This window comes from Pagrus pagrus (genome assembly GCF_965226575.1).
Source record: "Pagrus pagrus genome assembly, chromosome: 15".
Classification (NCBI taxonomy): Eukaryota; Metazoa; Chordata; class Actinopteri; order Spariformes; family Sparidae; genus Pagrus; species Pagrus pagrus.
In genome coordinates, this window is record NC_140199.1 from 6,566,389 (window position 1) to 6,592,757 (window position 26,369).

General features: G+C 40.7%; 1 protein-coding gene across 2 annotated transcripts in view; it reads right to left on the bottom strand.

Annotated features, from left to right (window-relative positions):
• Positions 1 to 13,828: 13,828 nt before the first annotated feature.
• Positions 13,829 to 26,369, bottom strand: part of LOC311270807 (sodium/calcium exchanger 1-like) — a 140,159-nt gene continuing 127,618 nt past the window's right edge. For both annotated transcript variants that reach the window (XM_084375975.1, XM_084375976.1), the window contains exons 9-11: positions 26,181 to 26,270; positions 21,123 to 21,226; positions 13,829 to 20,975 (exon numbers count right to left, since the gene is read on the bottom strand). In XM_084375975.1, the coding sequence (XP_084232101.1) occupies positions 20,703 to 20,975; positions 21,123 to 21,226; positions 26,181 to 26,270 (467 nt within the window). In that variant the 3' untranslated portion in view covers positions 13,829 to 20,702. The remainder of the gene's footprint in view (positions 20,976 to 21,122; positions 21,227 to 26,180; positions 26,271 to 26,369) is intronic.

A 26,369-nucleotide genomic window follows, 5' to 3' on the forward strand; every position in this document is an offset into this window, starting at 1 on the left:
AGTTACATGTTTACAAGTGTTTAGTTGTCTAATAAGCCAAGTATTCAAAATGTGTGTCACCTATGTCTGTATATTTACTCAATACCAAAATACTAACAAGAATGGCACTCAGTAGAGCGCATACCTCCGCCCAACAGTCTACTTTAATTCAATCAAGCCTAATCCAATATCAAACTTGATAGTCCTGCATCACTCTAGGTTTTAAACCACCCGTAACTGCTTTACCATAATTTAAGTTTACCAGATACGTAACAGCTAAACAATAACCTTCATTGTACTCACTCATAGATATCAGCTACCTCAATACTTTTTCAACAAGCTCCATGCATTATTCCTGAGAAATTAACAATAACGTAAAAGAAAAAAACCCATGGGGATCTATTCTGGATTGAGACCCATCCTCCATCCAAGTTTCGTGGAAATCCGTTCAGTAGTTTTTGTGTAATCCTGCTGACAAACCAACCAGCAAACAGACAAACAGTCTCCTTGGTGGAGGTGATAACAGGAATCAAAGTTACAACAGATGTGCTTGTAGAGCCATGTTTCCCCTTGACAAGTACACATCAGAAGCATGATAGCAACAGCCAACAGGTCACGATCAAAGCATTTATTGTCACAGTTAAAATCAAGCTTTCCTGCACAATGAATTTCTTCCTTTGCCTTCCACTCAGAATGCTGTTTATGGTAAAACATGAGGTGCATGAAAAAATAGAAGAAATTAAGAAGTAGTAGTTAGGTTTTCAGCAAAAAGGACCCTGATCCAGAACATGAGACAGCAGGGAGTATGTTAGCAAAAGCTAACTTTAATAAACTTACTGGAGTAAATTCCAGGTGAAATGAGTCCGACAAACAATAATCCAAACAGGGTTAATCCAGGAAAAATAATGAGTAATCCAAAAAGCAACCAAGGAAAACTAGGAGCAAGCAAGAAACATGGGAAGAAGTACGAAAACTGGGAAAATCTCAGGATTAGGAAACTCACCGACTGACAGGAGGAACAAAACAGACAAATTAAAAAAGAGAGAGGGAAATTAGACATGGGAGGAAAGACTTATCAGTGACAGGTGAAGAAATAAAGACAATCAAAAATGGTTGGAAATGTACAAAGACAGGAAGTGTAAAGCGAAACATGACACATGAGGATAAAACCTACAAAATAAAACAGGAAATAACAACTAAAAGCCCCAAACCATGATAATAATTATTAAAAATATATATAATTTCAGACAGTATTAAGCCTTTCCTGGCACTAAATGTAGTTTAGTATCAAAATGATTAGAAAAAGTCAAATTATACATATAACTACATGGATGTATATACTGTAAATGTAAGAGTTAAATCACACTCCTGTCAAAACATCCTGTCAGAAGCACATCAACCTGTCCACCACCTGCACAGGACCACATCTCCTGTGTGCGTGAACAGAAATGCATGCTGGGAAGCAGGACATTTTGAGTGACATTCGCAGGAGACGTGGCACTTTTCGTGTTTCTCACTCAGAAAGGTTGAAAAGATGCTTTCTCTCTCAGTATTAATGGTGCGCAATTCAGCAGGTGGGCGAGCGGCACAGGAAGGAGCTCTTATGTGGCAGCGCAGTGTGAATGTTAACCTGGGAAGGAGTGTGTGTGTGTGTGTGTGTGTGTGTATGTGTGTGTGTGTGTGTGTGTGTGGATTTCTGTGTGGGTGCGTTGGCAAAAATGAGTGAGAAAGAGACGGAGAGCGCATGCATGTCTGTATGTCGAGGCATGTGCACATATATTGTGTGTCTGTGCGTCAAATTAATAATGAAAGAGTGATAAAAGCGGTGCATGGAGAGGAAGGTGTGTGAGTTACTTAGAGAAGGGATAATCGTGCTGGCAGTTATGTGTAGAAAGAGGCAGAGTGGTACAAGTGGTTGATGGTTTTTATGTGTGTGTGTGTGTGTTTGAGGTCTTGCTGACTGTCGATGAGTCACACTTCACAGCTCCAATTACTGGTCCTTGCTCTGCTAATGCTGCCTGATTGGTGTTATTACTCTCTCTCGCTTCTTTTATTCTCTCCTTCCCTCTCTCTTTTTTTTTCTTTTCTCCCACCGGCTATCGGACGAGTGTGACTTTATTATTCGGTGAAATGATGATGATCACACGCACTAATGAAAAGCTGGACACGTCATTCATATACACAACGGAGCAGCGGCGCATGTGACGTCGCAAGAGTTTTGCACAACACTCAGGCAGTTTACTTTGTACCGTCTGTATTTTTCTCTTTTTTCTTTATACTGTCTGTTTTCTTTTTAATCGTCCGTCTCTACTTTTCAACATTGATCTTGGAAACTGCTCCTGCAGCTAATTGTCCATTTATTGCAAATGGCTTTCACTGGAATCTCTTTGTCCCTGAAGTTTGCAGCATCTTTTTTTGCAGTTCGGCTCAATATTGTCACGGCTTTCCAGGAAAACATCATTACCTACAATGCAACTTAGCCACTGAGTGACACCTGGTAACGAGGCCCTTGTCGTCATTATTATAGGCCCTGACACTACACTCAGCAGTTTCTCTGTTTTACCCCATTATGCACAATCTCTAACATCCGGTCTTTTGTGTCTCTCAAGAACCTGGAAACTGTCATTCGGGCATTCATCACATCCTGTTTAGTCTACTGTAAGTCGCTCTACTGATGCCTGTTATCATTCCTGGAAATATTTGTAAAATTATCCTGAAACAACTATCCCAGTCCAGCCCAAAGTAAATTCAAAGCTGTTGTTGAACTATTTGGCGCACAGGCGTGGTTTTGGGCTCTTTGAAAGGTTACAGTCTGACTTTACCCACGAAAAACACTCAGAAGCTTGGTAAGAGTTTGAACACACTGAGTTATTTATGTATTTTTACTCACCTGCAAAAATAAGCCTGCAGATGACCTATAACTGTATAATATACATCTAACATGATCCAAGTTCAAATTTAACAACAATATCACTGAAAATGAACACTTAGCACATGTTTTTCTGATTAAATATCAGGGTACCTGGGAAAAAATAATAATTTTGTGACCATAAAATACCCCTGCATAAGAGTAACAGAAGCATTAAACTTTAAATTATAGCTCTTTATTTCCTTTATCTAACTTTTTGCATATAATATACTCAAAAACAAGTGATTAGGTGGAAAAGAAATTATGCAAGGTTAAGACAGACTGGTATAATTTCCAAGCTTAGGGCTTTAAAACCCATTTAAATTTAGCAGTGGGTGGTAACAGCAAACACAACCTTTCCAGACTTTAGTTAGTTCAAAATGCCGCTACGCTGGTACAACGCAGCGTTGGTCTCCTGAGGGTCGGTGGTTTGAGGGGTGCCCTCAGAAATGACATGACAGGGGGAAATACAACATCACAAGCGTAGGGATGCTGACCAGGCTGCCGTATTTGACCAGTCAGGAGTTTGATGATGCCGATAAACCTAACCTTCATTTCTTTGAGTTGTGGGAGTAAATCTGAGCGCCCAGAGGAAACACAGGCACAGTCAGAAGATGGAAACTTCACAGGATACGGACCCCACAACAACCTGACTGGTGCATTTAAATACAGGAGCGTCCTGCTGTGCGGGGATGGTGCTAACCAATGCCAAAAGCTAATTTAATCACAGTAAGCTTCACATTTGGACATCTCTACATGTTTTAAAGAGTACGTCGTACAGAGCTTTGTTTAATAACTTGTGTTGTGATTTAGATAATTATGTGTGAAGTTGTGTCATTTTTTTGTCCAACGCCTCTCTTCCTTCCTAGCTCTTGTGGGACATGCATGAACAAAAGGTCAAACGGTGACTCCTGCATCTCAAGTTAAACCCGAGAGGGTCAGAACGCCCTTATTAAAGTAGGGTGACTGCATGATGGCCTGTGTATATCTGGGAGTAGATACACGTGAAGTTAAGAGCCTCTATGTCTGATCTGTGTGTGTGTGTGTGATGTCGGCATGTTGCTGTTCCTGTCTCCCATCTCAAGTAAGTATGTGGTTGTGTGTGTGTGTGTCTGTCACGTGTGCAACGGTTGGTTGTCGTGAAAGCGTCGCCGCGGCAACAGAAAATCGCCACAGTAACTCGACATCATCCTGCCGCCCACTGCCTCTCAGCAGAGAACAGTCGCTGACACAGAGTAACCTACTGAGCAGTGTGTGCGCGCGCTTGTGTGTTAACTCTGTTGTGTTTTGATAACGCGCGTGTGTCAGTTGGCGTGTTCTCGTGTGGGTGTGTGCAAGTCGAAGAGGGGAGGACTCAGTCGTCAACTTGTGGTCAGAGACAGGCTGGAAGACGAGCAAGTGAGACGAGAAACAGAGGCTGAGAGAGGAGTAAACGAAAGGAGACGAGAGGAGAGAGTCAGGAGGTGACAGACTGAGGGAGAGAAGAAGAATCTGATGTAGAGACGGGAAGAAGAACGAGATGGAGGGTGGTTGAAAGGATGCTGGAAATTTAAAGCCCATGAAAACTTGTCTTTAAATCTTAAGTATTTCTCCATAATTTTGCTATTCATTTGAGTTAATACTCAAAAATGCTTACATCATGGTTTGGCTTAAATGACCTGTTTTGGTCGCCATGATCACGGATGTAGACGGTCTGACTTCCTGTGAAAAATAGATGGTCTTGGTCACCACACAAATGGCTGGAAATGTTTGCAGGTCTCCTTAAAAGATATCCAGCACTGTGACTCGGCCGTTTGGCAGCCTTGTTGGCTTGTAATAACACCACCACCATCCCCTCCACACCCTGATGTCAAAGGTGGCTAATAAGTACATAATATGAACGTGATATTTCACCTTTAGTACAAATGTCAACCTTGGGCATAGCTGTGGTTCGCAGAAATGTTAACTGCTCACATCATATCTCGGCGTCTGGGCTTGAATAGGTTTGTTGTCAGCATCTCCCAAAACGACATGTATCACTGTTCCCTAAAAAAACGTGACTATAACAGTAACACAAGTACCGGATCTTTGTTGTACAGTCACAGTTGAAGCTGCATTAATAGATTTTTTAGCCATTTTTAGCCAATGGTACAACATGACAAAGTTGCTATGTCTAACGTGTTCACAAAAATGTCCAGAAACAGGGTTGTTTAGGGTGGAAACAATAATCTGAAAGAAACTCTATGTAGAGATGAAGGGGACTGAAAAGTTTTGAATCTCTGTGGGTTCGTAACTCTGAACGTCATCAGTCACAGTACTGCACATCTAGTCCTTGATCCATCATTATTATAAAAAAGTATTGATTAGTGCAGCCTCATGCGCTGAATAAGACTGTAAGAAGTGTTAAAGCCGAATACCGGTGGTTTTGCATGTTTTAGCCCATTAACTCCAAATTGCATACACTTCACATTTTATTGCAGATATTTATCGGCTCTCAGATTGATTTCCTACCTTTGAGGCAGCCTTTGGATTCAAGTCATTTCACAAAGGGAAAATTAACTTTCACTGACTTGGAACTTGCTTGAAATAGATCATCCATCACAGTGAACAAATGTATTTATCACAGGTCTTTTATTGGCAGCTGTGAGTACAGGAACTGTTGGTGTGTTCATGGACGTTGAAGATGCCAAAATCCCTCTATCACGTTTGAGCATCGATGTTCGTTTTGTCTTTTGGCTCTCATTTTACTCTGCTGACTGCAATGCTTTTTGGCAGTCGGCTCTCGCATGTTAAGTGTGCCATCAAGGAGGCAAAATGGTTCCTCCTTTCAACAAACATTACAAAGTCACCCCATATAGACAGCTTTATTCATGATGACGTTATCTCTTTTGGTGATAGCTTTCAAATGATTGTAAAAGGACTTTTTTTATTGAGAAAATAATTTTAAAAAGTAGATCCTTTATTTCAGTAAATTCAAAATGCCATCCTTCTTAAAGAGTTAATTCAGTGTGTTTCAGTAGTGTAGGACTTACGAACATTAATGAAACAAATGAAAAACAAACAATAAAATGCAGGCGTCTAAAACTGGCAATGGAAAATACCATGGTAATACAAGAACTGAGGACAAACCAGAAAACCAGAACAAATCAGGAACATAGGGAACAACCCAGGCATAAATACAAACTCAATTAACAAGGGGATGGGAGACACAGGGAACAGGGCAGTGCTAACAAGGCAATTTGAGACATGTGGGGGAAATCAGGCTGGGGAGGAGTGCAGGAGGGAAACAACACTGGGAACAAAGGAGGGAAACAACACTGGGAACACAGGTGAGCAGGAAGTAGAAAGTGACAACAAGAAACAAGAGGATATAACTACTAAATAAAACAGGAAATAACTAACCAAATCCAAAAACACGACAGATATAGAATTAATACAGTGTATGAAAATAAATGACTACGTAACAAACCTGCTAAAACTAAAATTATAAAGGCTATATTGTCTTTAAAATAGAGCTGTTTGCTCATGCTTCACATGGACGCATTTAACTAGACTAAGACACAACTAGACACACACACACACACACACACACACACACACACACACCGGATCTGGGGTAGAGTTCATGCTCTGGTATTTGCCTGACATTTAATTTCAATCCGTTCCATGTGTGTGAAACACCTGCTCTAACATGGCTACAACACACACACACACGCACACACACACGCACACACACACACACACACACACACACACACACACACACACACACACACACACACACACACACACACACACACACACACAGTATGTGATGTGGAAGTAAAGCCTGTCGATCGAGCCAGCCAGGCAGCTTGTTGTTTGCATGTTCAGTATCGGTGCCTGATAGGCTTTTACAAATGTGTGTGTGTGTGTTCTACCTGGACCTTTGGTTATAGGATGGAGAAGTGACAGCCTCATTACTAAAAATTAACCCCCTGGCCTGTGCAGACATCCAGACAGCCCCCTTCCTCTCTCTTCTTTCAAAAAGCTTGACATTATTACCACATAAATGCCACTTGATCTGCAGGGCGGGAGAGAGAAAAGTACGTGTTGGAATACTTGCAGGAGAGGATAATCAGGGCGGTATCTCCAACACAGACACAACAAGGAAATAATCACTTCAGGAAAATGCCAGTGATTAAAAGTATGTGCTTAAATGTTGTTTATTTTAATCGTTGCACTGATTGTAATGGGGGAAGTTCAAAAACTTCAAATTTCTGCATGTGGCCCAATTAAGTTTGGATCACTTAAATACAATCTCTATCATATGAAACCAGCTTTGAATTGTGTTTCTTATAACAATTGCTAATGAGAGATAAAGCTGGACATCATCAGCGTAACATTGACAACAGATATTAAAAGAAACAAAAAAACAAAACAAAAACAGTTCATTGTCTTGCACTCACATGTTCTGTTGTTCATTACATCTGCCGGCCTGGTTCTGCTCGGTTAGACTTGGCACATCAGCCCATTGCAGCAGGGATTTGCATTTCCATTTCAACAGGGCTACATGCTTGAACGTGTATCTTTAACTGGTAATGTGCTTGTGTTGTGTAGTGGTCAAAGGAGCGGCTCTGAACACCCTTTCTTCCTGCAGCACTATCGGAAAAAGCTGCAGACAAAATTTCACCAATTCTGCGGTGCACACGTTACATTTCCTTTAATTTCTCCACAATAAAACTCCTCCATTATTTAGTTATATATAAGCTTTTATTATGACGTGGCAAAGTCAGGAAATGCTGGCCCTTACTCTGGAGCAGCATTTCCTGACGACACAACTCGGTGCAGTCAAGCGGCTCAGTTTGAGTTTCTGCTGATGTAAAATAATTAAAACATATAATTGTGAACATTATGTTCCATTTCTGCCGCTTAATGCTACACACATATGGATGTGTCGAATCTGTTTTAGGTTTATAGATCTATTTGCCAAACGTATATAATAATACTTAAAGCGATTAGAACGTTGTCACCACCACAAATTCAAATTAAATGTGGTTCAGATGCCTCCTGGATGTTTGGCAGCGTATTCCTATTAAGAAATCTGAACACAAGTCTGGCAGTTATTGTTATTCCACTGCTGTCCAAGCTGTCATCCTGGACCTCTGAGACAGGCAGAATAATATCTGACTCAGAGACAGAAAGAAGGCATAAAGAATAAAAGACATGTACAGAGGGGGGTATAAGGAACAAATTAATGTCTAGACAGTGAAACAATGTTAGATTGACATATTGAAACATAACGAGTCAGTGGGAAATTTCCCCTGCTGTACTGTAGATGTAACCCAGACAGCTAACCCACTTAAAGCTCTCTAAAGTAAATGCTTTACAACAGGAAGGCACCGGAGGAGAGGAGAGGCAAAAACATCAAGCAGCATATAGAAAAATAAACAGACACACATGAAGACAAATAAATCACTAACCCACACAGTGAAGCACTTTTCATCATGATGTTACATCACCATGTTTCCAGTCTTTGTGCTCAGCAAGGCTAAACACATCCTGGACCATCTCTCAGCCGAACGCATAGAAGATGAAATTGATGTTAATCCTCTTATCTCACTCCAGCCAAGACAGCACATTCCCGAAATACCCCAGTGTTCCTCTAAAGGCTCCGCACACCCACGCAGGTCTTAATCAATGACTCTGGCTGATTAGACTTCTGCTCGTTTAAGTGATGATACGCAAACTTCAAGGATAAGTTCCCCCCAAAATGAAAGTTTAGTCATTATCTACTCACCTTCAAGCAGATGGGGGGAGTTTCGTAGTCCACACATTTTTTCTATTTCTGGAGCTTCACAGCAAAACAGCATTACAAGTAAAGTAGCTGGGCACGGAAAATACACAAAAAGGCGCCATACAGCTTCCCTGGCATATTACAAGTATCTGGCGGCCCAGTGGATTTGGAAAGACATTATTTACCCCCTTTTAAAAGTTATTATCTTCACTATAGCTGGCTGAAGTTGATGCCCAACCTCAACTGCATGTCAAGGGTGTAAATAATGTATTTTCCAATCAATTTGGGACTTCAGGCTTCCAAAGCAGCCCAACCGCCAGAATAAATGTTAGCCAATTATGTTTCTGCATAACAACAGATAAGCTCAGACTTAATGTTTCTTTATGTTGCGACTTTGCAATTGTGCAAGAAAAATCACTTGGTTAGGATTAGGAAAACATTGTGGTTTGGTTAAAATAATACCAGTTTTGGTCACCACAAAATTGGCTGAGGTTGGTCTGAGTTCCTACGAAAAACACCCAGGTGGGTCGCCTTAAAAAACAGCGTGTTCCTGTGATACACACCTAGTTTTGGTTGGCTAAAAAACAGCGGTAAATGTCCCCAAAGACTAAAACTGCAGTCGCCTGTTTGGCAGCATTGTGGTTTGTAGGTTTGCAGAACCGTGTTAACCGCCAACATTATATTCTCATGACTGGGCTGTCCAGAGACTCAGATTTCCTATGCTTCTTTGAGTAAATGCATTTATTTAGATTTTGAGACTTATCTTTGCAATACTCAACAATTTTTATATGTGCTTTCGAATAGAAATAGGAAGTGAAATGTATATGAAAAGTTTCTTGAAGAACTTGTAGACCTTGGAGACCTCTGAATGTCTCGTCACTGTATTTAACGTAAAGACTTTAAGCACTGACAGCTAAAACAAAGAGAAGTGAACAGTGGAGAGAAAATCGAGGCTGGCATGTCTCTTACTAAGTGCTTGTGTATGTTTGACAGCCAACACAGACTTTCTGACAGTTTCGGCATTATTCATTGTTCAGGAGGCAACCATGCATACGCATACAGTTATAAACCCACACTTTTTTGTGCTATCCTGCAAGCAGACGCTGTCCAGATAATATCCTGCGCAGAAATCAAATGTGACAGCATAATGAGATTTTAGATGCAGCAATGGGCAGCTAGTGAAGAGACTCGAGGCAAACACCTGTACACAAGAAACAGCACCATTTGCTGACTCACTCATACATACATCCTCTGCAAGCAGTAAACATCATATAAAAATACACTCTTGCACTCTTAATGCACAAACACTAGACAAACTAATTTATCACAGAATAAAAACACTTCCCCAAACAGGAAGAGGATTTCATTGAAATGGGGAGAATCCATCACTCTGCACACAGAGAACGGCCGCGATCCATCACAGTGGCAGCATGGGAGGAGAAGAGCCCGACACAGCTCTTCCATCAGTCGCATGTTACGTGGCGGTAAGGGCTTTCTACTGAGCAGCTGCGTAACTTTCTGTCCGTGTGCACGACATTGACGTGTTGCTTAAAAGCTCTGCAGGTTGTAATTTTCGAAGCCGAACTCCACTTTGACCCTCCACTTCACCAGCAAGATTGGCTTTTCACAGCGAAGGCTTGTAAAGGTCAACAATGAGTTTTTATTTTCGAAGCTGTCCAGCTGGTCAGTGAAGTGCAGAATATAACAGTGATTTTACAGGCAATTTGCTTCTACATGCATCTGACGCATGCAATTTTAGCCCATTTCAATGTTTATGTGAAGGAACTGACCTTTTAGAGCAATTAGTTAGACAATTAGATTTGAGAGTCTAATGAGTGTAATAAGGATTTTGCTGAAGAACTAGTCCTGCTTCGAACCAGTTGTAGATCAACTATGCAAACAGCTTATTATGAACCATGTTTACATGTTAAATTGTGACCTCTAGAGGCTGTATTAATTATTACTGCAGCAGAGGAGGAAGTCAGGTGACAAAGTATAAAGAGCAACAAAAAATACATAGGGAGGAAGATGGGATGGATGGATGGGTCAAACAAGCGCAGGGCTTTGATCCAGACAGCTGACGGCGTCCCGTGTAAAACCAAAAATGTCAGTGTCACACAAAAGGGGATGGAAAAGTCCTCAAATCCAAAATACGAGTAGCAAAAGGCAGACGACAAAACAGGAGTAATCCAAGGTCAAAAAGCAAAACAGCGTTAAACCTGAAATAATCTGGAAGGCATCTGGAAGCAAATGCAAGAAAACATGATGAGAAGCTAGGACCAGGAAACACAGGAGCAAAGCAGTCAAACCAAGGGAGAGTGAGGGGAAAACACTGGTTTAAATACACAGGGGATGATTAACTTATGACACAGATGTGTACACAGAAAAAGGGCGGGAAAACAGACAAAGGGAGGAAGTGGAAAGTGAAACATGACACATGACCATGATATAACCACAAAATAAAACAATAACAAACTTCTTTAAACCCAAACTCAAAATCTTTTCCCAAATCTAACCAATTAGTTTCAGTGCCTAAACCACGGCTGTCCAAGGTGGGGAATAATTTGGCCTTCGGGATGTTTCCAGCTTAAACAAAGAAAATATTTTGAAAAATTGCTTTTTTTGTGAAGTAAAAAATGCTCGTTAAATATCTAGAATCCCTAATTAACATGTATTTTTCATCATCAGAGCATGGCAGGCAAAGTGATAGTCATGTAATGGAACTTGGCATCCTAATATTTTGCATCTTAACACACAATACAGTATAATATAATATAATAGGTGTTTGGGTTTTGGCCCATGGCCCAACAATATATTTAATTTTTGCTCGACCTATTCAGTTGTTTAGGCTTGAATAAAGCACATAAAACAAAGGTTGGAGTGGTGGCGTGAGCTTATCAGCTAAGAGAGAGGTGTCATATTTTTACTGTATGAATATGTTTGGATGCTACTAGTCAGCTGGTGGCCACGCAGCTGTGAGTAAGCCACTGATTGTGCAGCATGAATGAACCAGGTGTCGCCAATCAGCTGATGCATGTGTGGCTTCAGCGCACTGCATGAACTCATCTGAAATGGATGCTGAATATAATTTAACGTTTTTAACTTTTTTTTCTCCTCTGTTCTTCACAGGGTCACGTCTAGCTTGAAATGAGCTGCCGTCATGACAATTTCTGTTTTTAATGCCCTAAATAACAAACACAACAGCACTGTGCAGCTTTCAGCTCACAGTCGTGACTAATAACAATGACAGTGAGTCGACTGCACAATAGCGAAACCCTCTTATCAAAGCAACTAAATGGAATTCTGCCATAAATCCAAAAGCATATTTTTTTGGAGCGAAGCCAAAGTGATGAAATGTGATTGAATACTGGACGTACAGCTCCACAGGACCATTTTTACTTAAGATATTTGGGCCCAAGTTTGAAGCCACTTTTGTGAGTCAGGTAAAGGCCTAATGCATAAATCTGTCTATTAAGTATCAGTTCCATCTCGTGAAGGACTCATTGCTTGGCTGAAATATAATCCAAAAACGATCCATCCACACATGGCAATATCTATTAAAATGACCAGTGCGTTGTGGCCAACATAGGTCTTCATCAGGGTCACTGTCAGCAGTAGCTAACACACCTAGATTGCATTGCACTAATGAGTTTAGTGGGACGGTGGCTCCCTGTCAATGTGCAAGCCTATTGATCAAAAACAAGGAAGAGAGAATGGAGAGGGAAGAGAGATATCCCTCTGCTCCCATGTGAAATAAAGGCATTTCAATTTTTCACAAATACTTCAGTGTTCACTGTTTTTGAAAGACTCTTGCAGCACGTCCACTCCATTGTGTTCATAACTGGTTAGCATTGTTGTAAAAAGTAGCCAAAATTACGGTGGCCTTGAGGGTCAAAGCAAAACAACATTTCACAAAACACAACATTTTGTTATATTGTATTTTCAACGTTATTGTTTTGACCCCCATTGCCATCGTACAAAAGTAATTCTTGAGTAAAAGTATCTGATATTAAATTAACTTAAGTTCTTTTAAGTAATCTTCAGGCAATTAAGTAGTACATTATTAAGAGTAAAAGTAAATTATACACGTATTTAAATGTACTGTATGCATGATGCAGCATGCAATCTGCAAAGTGAAAAGTACAATATTTATCTCCAGAATGTAGTGGAGTGGGAGTATAAAGTAGCAGAAAATACTCAAGTAAAGTACAAGTACCTCAAAACTGTACTTTAGTGAAGTGCTTGAGTAAATGTACTTAGTTACATTCCATCACTGCTGGTACATGACTCAATATCACAGTAACCATGTTCTTTTAGTGTAATGCATCCAGATATTTTGTCCTCAACTTATAGAAACACACCATCTGCAGTGTTTCTGTCACACACACACACACACACACACACACACACACACACGCATAACAAAAACTAACAAAGACAGCAGGTCGTTACATCCCTTTACCTTACTGTTGTAAAACACAACATGGAGAGTAAAATTGCAAATACACTTTAACCGACCAGTCCTTCACTCTTTAACACTACAAATAAGTGTTTAGTTAACACAAACAAAAGGTGCTGCTCAAATTTAAAGCTATAAGTGTGTTGAAGACGAGAACTTCATTGGACTCCGTTCACTTTATATAAACCCGCTCCGATACAGACAGCAGATTTAATTAGTCCATTAGTCAAACATTTAATTCTCTCTCATGTTTTATCCTTTGGAAGGTTAAAAGGAGCTTTTGTTTTAATACATGTTAATAATTTATCGCTTTTAATTTCCTCGGACAGAGAAAGATTAGTGGACGTACTGTATGTTTAAAAAAAGCAGCAGCAGCGTAAACGGTGACAATGCACATTATTATTTTCCAGAACAATATAATCAGCGGCGATGCAGCCGTCGCTTTTTATCTCCGACACAATGACAGAATCAGTCAGATGACAGTTAATGAGATGTCGTCCATTCACTGAAATGTCATTTTCATCATCGACGGTCTGAACACATAACGGAAAATGGATGGTTTTGTTAGAGCGAGTTGCAATCACATTTACTTGCACTAACATTTAAACTGCAATGCACATTTGCATAATAATTAAGCTCTTATATAAAATATTTTCAATCCACATTGGATGTAACACACACACACATACACACACACTCACACTAGAAAGGCAGTGGACTCGCAGGGTCTCTGAAACAGGGTATCCCAAACTTTATTTTATTGGTTTTTATCAGAAGTACCATGGAGAGCAGTCACAGTTAGTGGCAACACACATACAACATCTTTCCTCCTATCAGTTGGTGTTCAACAAAAAATTAATAGAAAACAAATGAAAATTAACACTCGCACGCACACACAGAGGACAGCGGCAAAAAGAAAGAAAGAAAAAAAAGAAAGAGATAAACCGAAACATAGAGAGAGAAAAATTATCTTCATTATTACCAACATCGTAACTGTTGCGGTTATTATTCCATGTAAAAAAAAAAAAACACACCAAATCAAAATTTGACAAACATGAAAATTCCCGACTACACCCTGTGAGAGCGAAGAGAAGAACAGAGAAAAGAGGGAAGGAAGTGTGGAGGTGGAGAAAGATGGCGGATTAAAGGAAAGAAAGATGAAAAGAGAGGGATTTAAAAAACACACGAAGAATATAAGACGTTTTGAATCAGACAGATGGTGACAAATGGTCCTTTTGAGAGACAGACGGAGACGTCGGCAGATATATTGTACTTAAATATAGATGGATATACATGTACTGCAAGGAGACGGAGAGAAAACAGCAGATATGGAGATACTGTTGAGTCAGTGGGATAATCAGACAGACAAACACCAGACAGACTAAAGTGACACTGTCTGAGTCAGAATCAACGGTGAAAGATTGACAGAAAGCCCATCTGAAACGCCCCTCGAGTAGAAAAAAATAAAACACGACAGGGAGAGATATGGGAGGAAAAAAAAGAGACGGATCAAATAAACCAGCCATAGAAGAAGAGAGAGGATGAGCGTGAAGAGCGAGAGAGCGAGGCAGAGATAGAGAAACAAGCTTGAAGCAAACTACAACTTCTCCAAAAAAGGCAATATATGTCATTCTTGAGTGTAGTGAGTGTTTCCTTTAAATAAATATGTAGAATTAATTCTCTACGGTTAGCGTGATGGCCATACAGTCCACCTCACTTATAACACTGTACAGTATATACACAATATTATTATTATTATTATTATTTCTTTAATGACAAAATAACCTTTAGATGTACATACAGTATTCCTCGCCCTCTGTCAGAGAATACAGCCATGGTATTAGAAGTAGCAAGCAGTGTCTTTTTTTTTTTTTTTGTACAAATAACCCATGCAACTCCCGTATAGATTATTTATTTAAGATACATAACTCCTTTAAGATCTCATCTTTCATTCAATAACAGCAGATATTGCCTTTTTAAACCAAAAAAAAAAACCCCTTCATTAATTAATCATGTGCAATTACTCCAAAAAACAAGACGTCGTCGCCTTCGTTTAAATTAAAAACATAGTTTTTTTAAGCTCTACGTACATAAAAAAAAAAAAAAGAAAAAAATAGTAACTGAACAGAATAAAAGATGAACAGAAAAACCTGAATCTGTACAACATTCAAACCATTATTTTGTCAACACCAGGGGAATGGGATACGATTTCTCTATAACTATATACAGACATGTTATCATTCATGCACAGTGTCAACAAGTAGCACATTGACATTCCAAAATATGGAAAACATGGCATAGGGAGACGGAGGGTAAAAAGGGTCATTTGGGAAAGAAAGGGGAAGAAAAAGAGAGAACAAAAGGGTTCGCTGCCTGTTTCGGTTGCGTTGGCAGCAGAAAGAAAGGTGGGGAAGAGACACAGAGGGGACAGATAGACACCATAACAATACACATGCTGGGCAGGAGAAGTCCATTTCAATCTCACTGACCCAGAAATCAAGGTATGGCTGTAACTTCATGTTTTTTTTTCTTTAATGTTCATCTTCCTCCTCCTCCGCCTCCTTCCTCTCTTGAACATCATCCTCCTACATCGTTAAATGTTACTTTAAGGGTAAAGAATAGCTCTGGTAATGTTTTTTTTTTTTTTTTTCCAGCAGTACATTTAATCACTGTAGCAACGTCTCAGCGTGACGTCGCTCGGCTTGTACCAGCGGGGGTGTTTGTCCTTCCTTTTTTTCCCGTTCGTTTGCTTGTCAGTCTGTTTGGTGTCGCATTCATTTATCCTTCGGTCTGTCGGACAGACAGACGGACGGTCAGTCGAGAAGTGAACGAGGCAACGAAAAAACGCATCATCAATCTTTACATCAGAAGCAACATCGTTAACGGTTCACAACTGATTCGACATAATTTTTTTTTCCACATCAGGTACAACATTATCATTGTGTACATCAGAGTCCAAAAAACAAAATCTGTTGGTGTTGTTTACATCAGAAGCAACGTAGTAGGCGTTTCACATAAGCGACAAGAACCAGTGCAATGCTTTTCCTTCACTTAAAACCACTTCTTGAAACCCCAACAGAAGAATAAAAAGAAAATCTACTGCAGTCTATAGCTCGTTTTTCTACTCCTTGCTTGCTCTTAGTGTTGTATTTACAGCGGTGGCCTGGCTAACCTTTGACCCTTCGAACCTCAAAAGTCCAACCAAAGCAGGAAGCTAAATTCAAGTGCTATTATTCCTGTTCCTTGCCCGGAGAAGTTGGTTTAACTTCCCACCTTGGTCCGAACCCTGTCGCTCCCTTCACGTCGGACTAGCTTTAAAGTCAAGGTAGATACACTGAAGAGAAGCGGTGCAATAAAGCCGGTGTAGCAAAAAGAACTAGCTTCCTATCGATGAAATGTGTTAGCTTCTGGCAGCAAACTAATTTGAGGCAAACAACTACATCACTGCAAGCTTTAAGCCACATTTTAAGTAAATCCAACATGATTTAGCGATCTCTACGATAATTCATACCCTGTTGAAGTTACTCAAAAAGCGATGCAAACAGCTCCGACAACGTTATTTCTTTGCGCAAGCTCGCGTTTAACTTTTTTACAGTGTATAAACCTTTAGCTCCTTGCCAGTGAAGAGACAAATGCATACAAATTTAAATAGAAAGATTTCTGGTTAGGTTAAAACAACATCAAGGCATTTTTTGTCTCTTTTCAGAGTGTTAATGAAACATGAATAATATTTGGTGTTTTAAGAAAGATCCATTGGTTAGAAAACCCTTTACAGGTCGAACTGTAAGTATTAAGTTTTTGATAGAAAGATTTCCCTTTGGCAAAACAGGGGTAAACTGCCACTCCAAGGCCTTCACAAGAGAACAGCTACTCTAATGGAGAGCCTCACATGGGGCAGAGTTTGGCAAAAACAAGCGAAATCTCATCTTCATTTTGACGGTGAAAAAGGTAATTGAATGTTTGTAAAAATGTTGTTCCCAAACTGTGCAACGCTGAAGCTGCAAATAACAAAAGTCTGCATGTGAAATGTGAATTTGGCTGGATTTCAGTATGCAAGCCATGTTACCTGACCTCTGTGTTGCATCACCTCCTGCATTTTTTTTCAGTCATGCTGCAGTGGTTCTCCAGAATCAGTAATATATCCCAAAATAAAACAACCTGGAGCCTTTATATAGATTATTTTAAGATACTGTGGATTTGCCAAACTCATCCAATCCAGGGCTCTGCTCAGCTCTACTCTCTCACAGGGGTTGAAAGCTGTCTGTGACAAGACTTTTGCCAAGTTTTAAATGGATTACATCTAGCCCAGACTACCTACTTTACAGATGACGTTTAAAATACTACTTATTATATTATACATCAAGTAAAAAAAACACAACATCAGCAGGAAAGTTCTGGCCAATTCAGATGCATATAGTGTAGTGCCATTCAACAAACTACGGACTTTTTCGAATGCCTTACGTATACAGTAAGTTTAGTGAACGTTGAGATCTCTCGTGGTTTCTGCTGAACGAGTAAAATAGTTAACAGTCTCAAGTGTAAACCTCTCTGACAATCAAGTTCGGCTCGAAGATCATTGTTCTATGCGAATTTCAGGGCTACTTTAGGACAGAAATACACATAGAAATATTTCCACAATGTATTTCTTGTCTGTGACATGAGGGAAGATTCCCAGCCAGTTAGTGTCTGATAAGGTCGGTTTGTCAGTTGTTGCTTTTGCAGTTTTATGTGGCTCTCATTTAATGTTTAGTATTCTGATAGTGTTCTGAAATCAGTTAATTACTAGCTAGCCCAGGTCTTGCAAGGGGTTTTCAAATAACAGTACGTCTCACCTAGTGTTTTCAAAACCCCCAGTTAAGCCATCACCACAAATTCTCTAGATAAAAAAACAAATTAATCGAGCCAGACTCGTATCCTATCACTCACACAGACTTCTGCTGAAATTCAAGCTCAAAATTCAGTTACAAGAGGGCTGGGACAATGTGTGATACTAAAAAACAGGTCACAGGTAACTTCATTGCAGATCCTAATTTTGCCTGTATCATAAAGTGAGATTACATGTCTGCATCAGTAGGATTACTTTGCCTTTCATGACTTTTCTTTAACATCTGTCTTTTTGATTAAACTTGAATTTGTGGTTTCTATCCCTCCGTGCACCAGTCAAGTTGCTATTCCTGAGCTATGGTGTTGAATAATGGGAAGAACATTTTAAGCAGGATATTATGACGTCACAGTGCATTTAACCTCTGAGATTTTGGATATCAAATGTTATAACTTCATCATTTCATCCTGTTCGATATTTCTGTGCAATTGTATGGCCGAAAATGTGCTTTGCGAGGTCGCAGCGACATTGACCTCTGACCTTTGGCTTCCAAATTAAGTCAGTTTATCCTTAAGTCGTAGTGGACATTTGTACCAAATTTAAAGACATTCCCTCATGACGCTCTTGAGATATCGCGAATGGGACGGATGTACGAGTTGGCCACGTAGCTTTCAACAATCAGCAGTCTGCCACTAAATCCTTTTACAAACCCAATCCTGTAACAATCCTAAATAAAAGTAATTAATCTTATATTAAAATTAATAAACAGACCTACTTTGCTTATTCAGAATCACCAGTTTAACCCAAAGAGATCCTGACTAAGCTGAACTCACTTTGTGATACAGGGTTCAACGTCTCTAAACCTCTATGAGCTTGTTAAACAGAGTCTGGCTGATTCTGAGATTAGATGCACTCTATGCTTTATGTCCCTACAGGGCTACCATAAGTCAGATGTTCACTACTTACTTAAGGTTAAGACCTTCATGATCCACATGCCTGAAGGGTTGTATATTTAAGAAGCAATGAGTGGAGGTGGCAGGGGGAATTACTGGTTTAATTTGGAATAAGGCTGACTGCAGTTCATCGGCAGTCTTTGTAATCAACTGGGAAAGACTACGGAAAGGTTAAAGACTCGTCTGACTGACTTTTCCAATATTTAGCTAATTCTGGAGACTTGGGTTGGGAATGTCTGCACTTAATGAAAGTGTAATGGTGTCCTTGTTTCGTCACACTGCAGCAACTGAGTTTAAGGAACACAAATCGATGTGAACTAGCCCCCTAAACACCAACGCGTGTGAAGAGTTATAAATCCAGGGTCAGGGTTAGGGATTAGTGGTTGTTTCTTACAAAGCCCTTGAGGATTTTGATTGGTCCACTGACCAGCCAGGGGGGAGGTGCTTAAGACACACGGGGATAATGACAGGAGCTGTTGAGTGAACCAATGGGAAAGCGGCATCAAAGTGAGTTAAACGATTACAGAGGCGGTTAGGAAAACAGGCAGCCTATGAGGTTTCACAGAGGGCGGTACCTAACTTTTTCAAAGTCTATTGCAATGTTACGACAGATGCACGATCGTGGCAATCTCATTGGTGGAAAACCAGGTAACAGAATTCCACAGTTAAAAAAACGAAAAAAAAAACCGAAAACACACGTAAGATTAACCTAAATATTTCTGCAATGATAATAGTTTCTCTAACAGTTTTAAACGGTAGAGTGGCCATTTCGTCTTCTCAGACGCGGCCTTATTAAAGGTAAAAGCAACACTAACCCCTTCTTGATTCAAATTAGACCTTAAATCATTTACATCTACAGTATAAAGCAACAGAGAGAGAGAGGGCCCGATCAGGAGCGCATGGCGTAACCGAGACATTCAGAAGGAAAAGAGTGGAGCTGTAATGTACGTTCAGCTCTTTGTATTTACATTTCTAACCTCAGTGGCGTTCGAAACATTTTGCTTCATTGAACGTACCCTCCGACAAAAAGAGTCAGCTTTTCTACAGGCTGGGAGAGTGTGAGTCAAAAAAGACCTCGAATACGAAAGCATATTCCAGCAACACGAGAGGCGGTTTTTTTTTTCACAGTACTTGACCATCTTCCCACAACACACAAGCACAGAAACACACAGTCACACACCAGCACACGCACAGTTTGTTGTCGTTAAACGTTTGTGGCAATATATCCGGTTTCTTCTGATTGTGTTTTCAGTATCGTCTGGCCATGCATCTACATACCGATACAGTTATTCTGTCTTTATCTATCTCACTCATGCCTGTTAGTGTAGTCGTTCGCCAACTTTTGTTGAAGCCACATGTCCTAGGAGCTGTGATGGTGTGGTGTCCTCCTCTTGTTAAAACTCATTTTGATTGCTGTATGGTCGAACCAGCTGGGACACATATGGGGATTAGTTTGGTGATTTTAAAATGGGGATGGGTTTAAGACAACTTGATTGGTTTGGATTATAGATCGAGACAAAAAAATGTATTCCTTAGTTTATTCCTTTCTCCGTCTCCTGAGCTCTTTCTCCTGCTCCTATGATTTTCCTGTAAGTCGTTGTCCTTCCATGCATCCGTACCTTCCATTCTGTTTTTAGATGCTTCAATGTGTCCTTCATTACTTCATCTGTACATCCATCCATTCATCCGTCATTCAATCTATTGCGTAAAGGGAGGGGGTGATAGATCAGTGAGACAGCCTTAATTTCCAAATCCATCCATTCATCCACCTCCCCTTGGTTTCTTCCTTCCATGTTCTCCTTCACCCTTCATCATCTTCCATTATCTTAGAAGCCCTGGATGTGGCAGTAGGCCTCCAGTGAGGAGAAGAGGATGTAGAGGAGCCACAGGCTGACGAACAGCATGGTGGTCAGGACCTTTGCAGTCCGGGGCCCGCCCAACTCTCCACCGATCTCTGGTCGCCGTCGGTACATCAGCGTGCCGACGGAGATAAAGGCAAAGATGGTGAAGAGCGTGACGGAGAAGGCCAGTGGACCCGGATCAACCTTGAACTCGTTTCCGTTGCTGTTGTGGTAGATGGCGGCGATGGACCACGCCACCTGTCAGACATCAGCAGAATCAAAGTGAATAACTTGCAGTGACTCATAAAATAACATCTCAATTGTAACAATTGTAACATGACAAGAGCCACTGCATTAACGAGAGCAGTGAATCAGTTAGTTAATCTTTAAATGAGTTGAACTCACCCCGATGCCCAGGAAAACATTGACAGCGTTGGAGCCTGTGACATTACCAATGGATGCGTCTGCATACTGATCCTGGATAGCAGCTACCTTACTGGCAAAGGTATCTGGGTGGAGAGAGAAAGGGAGGAAGGCAGATCAAATTAAGGCTCTTATGTTAAAACATGCTGGATTTACTGGATGCTCATGAAAAGTGCCTTGTTATACTGTAATTATGGCGGAAACCAAACTCTCCAACCGCAGCAGTGTTGCTGACTTTTTTCTAGTAAGATACCATGAGGTCGTCTACAAACACAAGTCCCTGAATTCAATTTCTAACAGAGAGACGTAAAGGGAATTGTTTCAGTGATTTCGGCAGCTCTACGACATTAAAAGTAAACAAGGTTGGACTACGTCTGCAACCATGTTTTACATTTTTGTTTTGGGCAAACTAAAATGTTTCGGTATTGCTAGTATGTTTGTAACCATGCCTATGTGTACATGCCATTGTTCTGAATATGACGATATTCAGAATTTAATACAGGTCATGCAAACAGCATATTCTGTCTGGATATTCCTAATTAGGCCACTTGGGACCTTTGAGATATACCGGTAATGTTCTTGTTTAGGCGCATTCTCTGGACATGTATACAGCATTGTAAACAAACCAGCAAACAGTTTGCAAAGCTGTAGAGACTTTTGAAAAACTTGCAGAAGGGTGACAACAAGGGTTCACCATTGGAGCAACATGACTGCAGTTTGAAAAGGAAGTAAATTCCTCCATAGCGCTTAAATAGGACATGCATCACTACGTTAAACATCTAGGTTGGCATGCAATACAGTATAGACAATCACACCACTAAGAGAATATTCTAGTGAAGCTGTGACCCTTTGTCTAGTGCCGCCATCATGCCAGGTTTTAATTGTACACATGTCCTCGCCACTTAGCTGAAGGTAGGAGAAAGAAAATGTTCGTGAACCTGGTTTCCCCTTCAGCCACTATAATTTAAAAAAGTCAAGGTTTTAGAAAGATGAGGCCTTCGCAGAGCCACAGTGCATTGGCATTAATAACACAAATTCGCTATTCAGTGTGAATTAAATGTCACTGACTGAACGTTCTGCTCTGTACAAACAGATTTACATTTGGAGTTTAACTCGACCTCGACATGCAGTTGTTCAAGGCGACAGAGAAGGACGCTCTTGATAAACGCCGAACACTTATAGTTATTAATACAGAACACTGTGCAAATCCTTTTTTCTTCATTTCGACAAGGAGCCTTAAATTAGAAACCAAATCTTTAATCCTGTTACAGCCTTTTGTCGCTGGCAGCCAGAACAGGCCGGATTTGGTCCAAGATCAATAATTTACAAGGCTGAATCTCAGTTTGCAGGGGCAAACAAATCTTGGCCTGACAACTAATCAGCGTTGCGCTGCTTAGTCCCAAAATTTCCCCCTGGTTTCACGCTTGCCAAACTACAGCAGCCCCAGAGGCACAATCTTCCTCGCCAAACTGAAAGGAGCGGTGAATACCTTGCCAAATCTCAACAATAGGCTCTTCCCTGAGAGCACAAAGGCTTAGCAAAAAGCCAAATGGTCAGTTAGCACTCCTTTCTCTTGCTAATTTTCTGGACATCTTCTCTTTGTTGTTGATTCATGTCCTCTTTCTTTAATCTGTCAGATACATGGAGAGGGGATAAAAACGGAGCGAAAAAGCAACGAAGTAAAGGAGGAACAGGGAAAAAAGAGGAGCGAGTGCTTTCTGGAAGTTGTAGCCAAACTGGCGGAGGACAAGAGGATGATGGCCGGACCAGAAGAGGAGAAGAGGACCGAGGAGGGGAGAGGCAACGGGCCAAAGAAAGAGTCCGGCAAAGATAAATCTCCCCTTACACCTTAAAGCTTCAAGGACAGACCTGCTGGGCTTAAATGTGTGTGTGCACCGAGGCTATATTTGTGTGCCCGTCTGCCTGCGTGTGTGTTCATGTAAACTGTCTGTGTGTGCTATTGAACGACGCCACCTGGGTCCAATCTGTTGCCATGCTTCCACCAGCTGGGTGGGTTGTGTACTGTATGCGTGTGTGCATCAATTGGTCTTTGAGTGCTTGTGTGCCTGATTGAGTGGGTGAGTGCGTGGGTGCTTGCATGTTCAGTAGCGGCATGTATGTGTGTCTAAGGTTCAACCCTGCAGCTCCTTCTGTGAGAGTATGCCTCCCTGGAGAGTTTTCTGCCCTTTCCCTCTGCCTCTCTTGTCAATCAACCAGTGTCTCCATCTCTGTTTCGTCTCTCTACCTCATGCATCCTCTCAATATCCTCTCGCTCCAGCTCTCCTTCCTCGCTCTTCTCCTCCCTTTTTTTTTTTCCTTCTTCCCTCTCAAAATGGAAGGACTCATAGGGGAGCATTGACGTGCCCAAGGCAGTTTTTCTGCACGAGGAGATAATTTCAGGCTGGTGGCGAGCGAGGAAAGATCAGGGATGCATCCTCTTGGGACCGTGAGTATCCACAGGGAAGTTCAAGGAAAACAGGTCCTTAGTGCTTGTGATACCTTGTCACGGATCAAATCGTTGGTCGGTATAATCTGAGCAGATATGTACTGTATGTCAAGGGGTTACAAAAATAGCTACAAATCATCTTCTTGGGAGATTAGATAAGAAGTGCCCCTCAGAACAGAGTTACAAGAGGTGGTGGTTGAAATCTCCCTCTTTGAAATGGCACAACCCTTCAAGACCCTCATCCGTCATCAGGTCTCTTGAAACCGGACATTTTCAACATGGCGTCTATATAGTAGCTACGGTGATTTCTCGTGCGTTACTTTGGCAAACCTGGTGTTATCACAATGCCATTTATCTGATGGAAACAGAAGAACATGGAGGCTCGTTATTCATTCACAGCTCTTTTGGCATTTTTTCCCCTAATAAATAGCACTGAACAATAACAATTTGGTGTCAATTAGTCTTCTGTGAAATGACTAATCAGTTTGTTTCTGTTTCTGCTTTACATAAAGTCAGTCTTCATATACAAGATTAAGTATTTCACATTGTTAAAAACATAACAATAAATGCTCTTTAGATGCTGTATTGCAGAGACCTTACATTTATTGCACAGTTTTATAGACTTCCTGAGGCCAACATTAAAAATGATCTGCAGTATACTTTAAATATACTTGACAGTCTTATATTGATGAGGCTCCGAGGTTTTACCCAAACAAATACGCTTCTCTCTTTAAACAGCAACACTCCTGCTGGTTTCTTCCTATCTCCCTCTGTGTGTGTGTGTGTGTGTGTGTGTGTGTGTGTGTGTGTGTGTTTGTGTTAGCCTGCCTAACTGTGATAAACGAGGTTAATCATCATGGAACTACAGCACAGGATGGGTTTTATTAACTATAATAGCCACAAAACCTGAGGTCTGTTTCTTTGTAAGTGTGTGTGTGTGCGTGTGTGTATGTGAGTGTGTCTTTGTGTGTGTGTGTGTGTGTGGGCTGGGGTAGGTTCTGTTAATAAGGCTGAGAGCCCCAGAAAGGCTGAACCACTTTGTTTCCAGCTCTTCACATCGGGTGTTTGTGTGTGTGCTTTTGTTTCAAGCCGCTGTATGTGTGCTTGTCCATAAATTGAACGGTTTGTTAGGATGCATTTTTGTTTTGTTATATTTCCTGTATGTGTACAAATATGTTTGTATTTTTGTGTGCTTGTATGTGTATGTGTATGTGTGTGTGTGTGTGTGAAACAGTATATAATACATCACTTTTATCCCTGAGCTCCCTGAATTGGGTGACAGAGACCACCTGCGCCTGACATGACAAATAGCCCTATGCTAATAACACATCCCTGTACAGGTATGTGCGTGTGTGCATGTGTGTGTGTGTGTGTGTGTGTGTGTGTGTGTATGGGTAGGTGTGTAAAACAATTTAAAGTTGTAATATGTTTGATATTATTAGGATGAATGAGTGTGTGAGTCTGTTCCTCAAAGTAATTACAGTTGTACGGTTGTTAATGTGTTTGCACATTATACATCTGTGTCCTGTGTGAGTGTGTGTGTGTGTGTGTGTGTGTGTGTGTGTGTGTGTGTGTGTGTGTGCACAAGCAGGAGTCCGAGGCCAAGGTTAAAACATATTTAGCCAGCCGTTGCAGTCGTCGGTCATTCCTCACATTTAGCAGATGATCTATGCTGCTGTCTGCAGACTGCACTGTTTCCTCTAATGGACTCCAGCGTATAAAGACACACTGGAGAGACTGGGAGCTCGAGGGTCAGTGATGGTAAATACTCCCTCAACATGACAGCAGAGGAAGAAAACCTGAGCTGTGCTGTTTCTTTGTATTGTTTCTCATATTTGTCTTTGGATGTTTAACCACTGCACATCAAATGAAACAAATTAATCTGCAAAAATTGGAATCATTTAATTTTCAGCTGTTCCTGCAAATATAGCTGTCATGCAGAGAGCCTCTTAAAAATCGAGTGCTTATAAAAGAACATAGCACGCCTCTGAATATTGTCATGATGCCGGATTTGTTGCTCTCATTTTCAAGTAATGAATAATGGCTGAAGGCCCATTGTAAAAAAAATATACATCTTTTTACAATGAAAACCCCTGTATGAGTTGAGTTCTCGACTACGGTGGGGCAATACATCTCTTTGTGGTCTAACAAACTCAACATTTCAAAAAGTTTGTGTTGTGCCAAACTATCTTCCCAGATATCTCCACACTTTTTGGTTATTTCTTCCAGTTTCTGCATTTCAAAAATGAGTGAACTTTAATGAGGCCTTTATAAAACAGTCACCAAAGCTGAGATGCGCTCTATAAAAGTCTCTTTTTCTGCAGTATACACATCGAGGAGGAAAAAAGAAGGAAGGCATTGAAAATGTCGAGGTGCAGTCCCTGAAGGAGATCATTGATGAATGCAAATATATTCCTAAAATGAAGACCTTGGGGTGTGTTGTGCTCATAGAGGCCTAATGAAGCTCAGTGCCAAATGTGTAGAGAGAAAGGTCTTTCACTAAAGCTGGTTAAAAAAAAGGCCCTGAAGCAGGATATTCAAGATAATTAAAACAGCAGCAGTGTTAAATCAACATACAGTGAAAACACACTCACCTGGTACAGAAGTTCCCAACGCAACAAATACTACTGCTGTGACTGAGTCTTTCAGGCCCACTGTGCAGCCAAAATGAGAGGCGAGGTCCCCTGTAATTATATGGAAGAAAGATTATAAAAATCTTTGAACATCTTTGAACATCTTTTCTGTTACTCAGTCAAGCTAAGTTGTATTTTTCTCACTTTATT